Below are 7,542 nucleotides of genomic sequence, written 5' to 3'. Positions count from 1 at the left end.
AATCAGTGTAGTTTTTCGTGGCTTGGTCTTTCTTAAAGCTTTCATGGCTTCATTAGTATGACTATCGTCGCAAATTTATTACATTCCACTCCCCACATTATCTTCGCATGAGGTTGTAGGTATTGGTCATTATCAACGTAATTGTTGAAAGTACAACAGCCCGAAAGTTTAATACTATCGTGTGTTTTGTTTGTCAAGTTTGGCCCAAGCCTCATTTAATCGGGCTTGTATTTTTGTGTGCGTGCTGGTGGGCAGGCACATGAGATACTTCTCATGTTTTAAACTTTCTTATAGGTTTTGTCTTCCCTCCAGAATTCTTCATTTTTAATTTATGTTTGTTATGAATTTTTTGAAATAAACTATCTATCTACTGAGTTTTTTAATTTTGCCTAAATTCTAGAAGAATACCTAGGAGGAGAAAAAGAGTTGTTTTAGTTTTATTGTACACGAAGTGGATGGATCGTTTGACTAAATGTCGCTATCATCTACATTTTGCCTTGAAATAATATTGCAATTTATGACTTTTAAAGAAACGACTCAAATAGGTATAATAGGTAGATAATTTACTGGGATAAACATTGTCTCCATTGGTTACGAATACGATTTTGATACACAATTTTAACCTTACCATTTAGGATTTCAGAAATATGTATTGTTTCAGTCGTTATCAAATTGGATTTCTTTCTCGGATTATTATTCCACACAAAGAAATGTAAATAGTGTAGGCCTACGTATTCATCGGTATATATGGCTTAAAAATACTCCATAATTATTCCGTAACAAGTTTAAAAAGTTTGTGCTGATAACGTGAAGTCACGATATTATGTTTGTTCTCAATAAATATTTGTAATTATTATATGTTTGATTGAGATATCGGCTATACTGCTTGATATCTTTTCAACGAAACGTTAAGGATTGAGATGATTGATTTGATTTCTGTAGGCCTATATCGTTCGAAATCTACAATAAATATCAATAGAGAACTCTGGATTCAAAATCGGTTCAAGTTTAGGGGCGGTGCACATTAACGATGGTCAATTATGTTTCTTCCACCATCCAAGTTCCATAAATCATCTGGAACGATTAATTAGTTAGCCCATACTGTATCCAACTTAGACTGTTTTTACTTTTTCAAACGTTACTTCTTTCTTATAAAACCTAATTATATCGTCAACCGGATATTGTTTTTATTAAAAACTCTATATCAATATAGCAGAGAAAAAATGATAACTAGACACACTTTGAAAGAAACACAGCAGGCCCTGATACTATTTTGTCCCACGAAAAAACAAAAGCAAGCATTGTAAAAAGAAGCCATGACTTTTTTCCAGTGAGATTATATTGTTTTATTTACTTTTAAGAATATTTTAACCAATGTATTCCATTAAAACGAATTGTCTGTGTTTAATCTCAAAATATTTTATATATACTACTCTAAAAGCCTACGACTCAAAACCTTATTAAATCGAATACGTTTCTCAAACTATAATTGGGCAACATGTTTAATTTACGCAAGTAATCAAAAATTAAATCATAGTATTTTCAATCACATAAAATGTTTCTCTTGCTGGTTTTCTTGCTTTTCTTATACAGCAACAACAACATGTTTTTATAAATCCATTTATATTGTAAGACTCGTCTATAGCTTGTTCAAGTAATCGAATATGCAGTTCTTGATTCTTTGCCTTTTCCCTTTCTTCAGTAGATTGTTCAGGTTGCAATGTCGAGACAATTGTTTCGGAGGTAGAAGATTGTTCTACGTCCATTGTCGAACGAAGACTTCTTAACTTATAATTACTCATAAAATACAATAAATTTAAAAAGTTATAATAATAAGATAATATTAACTAGCTTTTGTATATATATATATTTTCTTCCATATTCTTTGAAATGAGGCATATTAATTTTTGCTATTTCCAACTCATAACCTGTATCGAAAAGTTGTCCTAGAAACCATGTACCATGCTGGAATAAATCAATTAGATTTTATATACTGTTGGTCTGCAATGCATCTCTAAAGCACTCATTATAAAATATTCCAATCTGCTTCTTTACTTTGATTCGTACTTAATCCACGCCCCCTATGCATAAATCAAAACACCATAGCATCATCGGTGACATTTTGTAAAGATTTAGCTTCCTTTGCAATAATCAATGTGATCCTTATTATTATTATTTACTAACAATAATGCTTTAAATTCAATTTTAACTATGTAAACCTATCATCAGTTTATTCAGAGTATCCTAACGTGAATCGTACAAAAAATGATGTTTTAAATAAAACAGGCCTTTTCAATCAATATTAAACTGGAATTTTGTCATTTTCGATTCTAATTTAGATGCACACTATATCTGTTCTACATCACTCATTCAAAAACTCTATTTATTTCAGTCATATCTGCCACAATCCACAGATAAAAACAACTTATCCGACCACTAAATAAGATATTGTGAGCTTGCCAATACTGAAATCATTAAGTTAGTTCTATTGTTATTTTGAACTGATGTGATGATGTCGAGCGGTACAAGACAAGTTTTGGAAATTTGATACTGCCCCTAAGCCGATTTGCGAAATCCAATCACAATGATTGTTAAAAATAACTAGATAAGAAACTCTACCAGCGGAATAGCTTTATTCGTTCTTGTATATTTTTTGCTCTTCATAAATACTCTTTCAAAAATTTATTTTACGATATATATAGCTTGATTAATCTCACAAGCATTTTAAAAGCAAATTTTTACAAATGGATGAAACCTGGGGTGAATCAGGACAGTTTACCTGGAAAAAAATTTGCTTCTCAATATTTCTATTTTTGACATTTTCCCATGTAACCCATTTCTATCTATCAAACAAAGTATGCTTGTATTTAAAAAAATTATAAATATATTCGCCGCGTAAAATTGAAAAATTGTTAAGTACTCACTTAATTACATTTCATGTTGCCACATGCTAACAATTATAGAACTTTTTATTGCACCACGAGCGTATCCTGCGTGGAGCATGCAGCTGTGATATTTAGTTAAAAAGTATTTTGCATCTTGGTGTTGTAGAAATTTGAAGAACCAATCGTGGATGTTCATCAAAAAGTGCTATCCCCCGTTTCAATTTATTTGAGTTTGCAACTTAAATGTTCTCAAAGTACTTTAAAAAAAGAGAAGCCGTTTCAGAGCCACGCTTGTGCAAATTTAGAAAAATGAGACTAGAACTGAATAATAAAGCTTGTTTTAAATGCATAATTGAACTGAACGCAAAGAGAATTTTAAATCAAAACTTTCTTGCGTTTCCCTTAGCTTCAGATGCATATTAATAAGCGTACCTGCCAAATTACCATGAAAAGAATCAGAAATCTAAATTAATTCTGACTCATTTGAGTGAAACTCTAAAAAACCACCATGAAAATCTTGTTTAACATTCTGCAAACATGTTGGCGTGATTTTCGAAACCAAGATATTCCAATGTCTCACTCCCGTTCCAGTACTTTTAATTGGCTTCTTACTTGCCATATCTCACTTTTGGTTGTTTGTGCAACCATTGCAGTTTTCAAATGATCATAATATGATAATAATATACCGCAAATTACATGTCAGGACCCTGGATGATGCAACCTTAAATTTGTTTATATGACTCATAAGATAAGGTTAAAAGAAAATCACATAGGCATTCACATCAGTTTAGTTCATGGACAGCATAATTTTTGACTTTCATGGTTGATTTTTGGCCTTCCTTCGGTATTAGAGAATGAAAAATTAGATCACGAGATAGTCCTGGGTCTCGAAAAAGGTTGCGCAATCTTGCATATTGGTTTAAAAGTTCATGATATACTTTATCATGGTTAACTGAATATTCAGTTAACTTTACAGGTTTAGAGACTTTATACAGGTTTGTTAAAAGCGAACCGTAAATATGGATTTTTTCGCTGAATTTTTGCTGTGGTTTCGTTATTGTTATTCAAGAAGATGACATAGTTCTGAGTGAAAACCCTTCACATCATTTATTTCAATCACATTTCAAAACAAACTTCAGATTACATTACAATATATTTTACATTTATCAAGTGTGTCGTTAACTGTATTAGGGCACAATATAGGCTTCATTACTATTTCTCTTATTATTCGCAGTTGCTTTTTCCTCTTTATAAAATTTCTCTCTGATTAATTATTTATGTGTTTATTATCATTTCTGCAGAAATGAATTGGGGTTGGGCTGTATGTTAGAAATCTTGACACACTGTGACATAAACAATGGCTCATCATTCCATCCGTGTCCAATTTTGATCAAATTGTTGAAAATAGCAAGCAAAGATTCAGCAGTGGGATAAGGATGTCGCGCGTTCGCCCATATGTACTTCTCGCCTGTTAAAAATAGTTAGAAAGTTTATTTTTTTGTACTTCCTACACCAAGGATTTATGTATGCCTTGCTATCAATTACACAGGGCCACAATCCGTCAAACCTGCTACATCTCTGAAAGTGGTAAACGAAGATCTGAGCAGACTAAAGGAAAATTTCACTCTGAACGTACGTGTTAAATAAAATGTAGTGGAACGTATTGACGTTACATTTGAGAGTTTCATTACTTCGATATACCTATATCAAATTAGAAAATAAAATAATGTGACGACCCTTGTTTTATCTGTTAAATGATGTCATGTGATATTGTTTCCATATTTGGTATTTTGCCACTGAAGACACTGGGGGCGCTGTGACACTGTCGATCGGTTCTTCTGGGTGTGCCTGCTAGCGTGTGATGTGGGTTGGCAGGGTGTAATTGTCTGAGTGTTGTTGTTTTCGGTTGGGTGTTTGGTTTTGAGTGTCTGAGGGAGTGCCTCTTGTTTCCGGTGGGTTATCGGGGATGTTTGTTTGTGGTTTTGTGACTGTTGGATTGTGATTTTTGGGTGTTTTTGTGCTGGACAGTGAGCTAATGTTGGGACCCTGTTGCTGTTTGCGCGCAATGCCATTGCAGTTCATTGTTGTATTTTCAGTTTTATCGTGGAATTAGCTATCCTCAGTGCTGTTCAAATGTTGTGCACATATAGAATTGTTTATCATGTTTTAAAATACCTGTCATAGGTCGATTTTCAGCATGTTTTGCAAATTGTAAGTAGCTAGTTTAGTGTTTTTATGGTGTATATGGGGTTTCTTACATTTCACTGTCTGGTATTGTTGTTTTTGTTGTGTGCTTTCCGTTTCTTTGAAGTATTTGGTTGTATTAACCGTTTCATTGGAGGATGATTAATAGGTAGAACAAAATTGCATAAATTGAAATGAATATTGAAAGGAAACTTGACGTCAGACCACATTGGAAGATATTCCGAACTTGGATAATTATTTCATAGACTGCCGGCACGCTACAATAATATTTCTGTCAGGAGTTACAGTTAATCATTTATCAACTTTTTTGAATTGTCAACGAGTTACATCTCAATAATTTAGATGATTAGAAAATAAAACACTATCAAATGTACTGTATAATAATGAATTGTAGTTTACCGTGCCGTCCACATGACATGATGATAAAGTAGGTTTTGTAATCTGTAGAAAAAGCGAATCCTGCTTTTTGGATCGATTTCAATTCTGCATAAATATAAATGAAAATAGAAGTTGTAAGTTATTTTTAAAATCAATACTAAAAGCAATATACGGAAGCGAACATTGTACAAGCATATCGTAGATTCAGAAATGTTATTTCATTTCAAACAGCTCAGCAAATTTGGACGTTGCAATCTAAAAGTTTAAGCAAACAATTGTTTCTTTAGTTTATTCAAAGATATTTTGCTTAACCTCTATTGTAAGAAATCTGTTAGCTTCAGTAACAATACTTCAGCATGTATTTTTGAACCTAAGCTTTAAAATATAATAATATGTTTTATATAAATTGTATTTTGAGTTTACCCGTGATGAGCTTTTTTCCAATTTTGTGATTTGCGGAATTTTGCTTGAATGAGGCTAACCATTTTTTCACTGCGTATAAAATAAGAATAATATAAAATGCAAGCTTTTCGTCGAAAAAACATGTTGAATTGACTACATATGACCCTTTTGAACAAGAAGTAATTTGATCTTTTTAATTGCGTATTTTGAATATGAATGAACGTCAAGACTATAAATAATTCAACAACAACCTTTTTTTAGAGCGAATGCAAGACTTGATCATTTATTTTTCAAATTTCCAATATATTGTTATTTTGTAATTCTTACTAACTATGCTATAATTCCACTAATGGACTGCACATATATATATATCTGTCATGGATGTAGTATTGTGACACTATTGACGATTACCTGCCCAACCAAACTTTTCCCATGATGTCACTATACTTTCATTTATAGATTGTTTGTTAGAAAAAAATGTAGATAATTCAGTATAACAGCACAAAAAATATAGGAACTTACTTGTCGGAGGTTTCCAAAATCCTGTGCCTGATTTTGTAATTCTAATGAACATTGGAAGAACGCTGTGTGTGTGAGTTTTCCTGCATAAAGTGAATGAACTTTGTATATATTCTTTGACAAACAGTCAAATGATCATCCACCTACGTAATCACTCACCAATCTTCGTTTCTGAGATTTATTTTGACGCCATCTTTAGTTGGTATCACATGACTCCAGGTGTCACAGCTTAATAGTTTTTCCAAAGGACTTTTTTTGTTCAAAGCTTCGTACCAATTTCCACGAATCTGTGAAACTCAACCTCAATTATTTAATACAATACAAAAAAGCTACTGACAGAATTAGCGCAGTGAAAACTCAGAAAAAAATTGATCAGTAGTATAAATTGCATTCATGTCATCGAGACGAATTAGTCCAGGAAACCGAAAATTCTCTTTCTAGCTTTATATGTGTTATAGGCATTGATATCTGGCATGCTGTTTTTTTTTTCAGCGCCGCTATATCAAAATGAAATACGAGCATTTAAGAAAAAAATTACTTGCTCAGAAATTGATCGACCAATTCCATGTCGCACTACGAATGAGAAAATAAGTTTTTGTTTGGTTCGACTGATGCAGATAGACACCTGTGCATTGATTGGTATGATGTGACTTATTTCCGTGAGCAATATGTTCATATCTAACTTCCCAACGTTTTCTATTAAACAAATATTTAAAAAAAAAACTATAGAATATTAAAAAGTATGAAAACGAACTTTGCTCCAGTTAATCTTCTGAGACTTTGGTAAAACACATTTCTTTGTTGTGTGATGAGATGTTACTTTCAAGTTCATGCCATCCAGGAATAGGAAACAAAGTATAAAAACCAAAATCTTCATTTTGTTGAAGTAAAATCAACTAAACAAATACAAAAGCAACTTTAATTACAGCTACTTTGTGTGAAGTGAATTCTACAGTACAGTGCGACCGTATGTTTAACATTTTCCGGAAGTTTTCATGTATAATCGTGTCTTGACAAATAGCCTTCGTGATCAAACTAAGACTTCGTTAATATCGTATATATTACATATACCTTTTGCATTTTTTTTCTTTATTCAAGCTGGACAGCTTAATATCCTAGATAAGATGTATGGGTAATACAGAGTCGATCGGTA

General features: G+C 32.3%; 1 protein-coding gene across 2 annotated transcripts; it reads right to left on the bottom strand.

Annotated features, from left to right (window-relative positions):
• Positions 1 to 3,082: 3,082 nt before the first annotated feature.
• Positions 3,083 to 7,364, bottom strand: LOC144411619 (uncharacterized). 2 transcript variants are annotated; one of them, XM_039399368.2, is made up of 6 exons: positions 7,144 to 7,356; positions 6,549 to 6,676; positions 6,393 to 6,472; positions 5,892 to 5,960; positions 5,490 to 5,573; positions 3,083 to 4,353 (listed from the first exon to the last, which is right to left on the bottom strand). In XM_039399368.2, exons 1-6 carry the CDS (start codon positions 7,264 to 7,266, stop codon positions 4,175 to 4,177), a joined length of 663 nt encoding a protein of 220 aa, XP_039255302.2. In that variant the 5' UTR covers positions 7,267 to 7,356; the 3' UTR covers positions 3,083 to 4,174. The 2 variants fall into 2 exon arrangements, with proteins under 2 accessions (XP_039255302.2, XP_077975261.1); XM_078119135.1 differs by lacking the exon at positions 5,892 to 5,960 and having other exon boundaries at positions 7,144 to 7,364.
• Positions 7,365 to 7,542: the final 178 nt, after the last annotated feature.

The sequence above is a fragment of the Styela clava genome, chromosome 13 (assembly GCF_964204865.1).
Source record: "Styela clava chromosome 13, kaStyClav1.hap1.2, whole genome shotgun sequence".
Lineage (NCBI taxonomy): Eukaryota > Metazoa > Chordata > Ascidiacea > Stolidobranchia > Styelidae > Styela > Styela clava.
The sequence above is the reverse complement of the archived record's forward strand: the minus strand, read 5'-3'. Positions and strand labels throughout refer to the sequence as shown.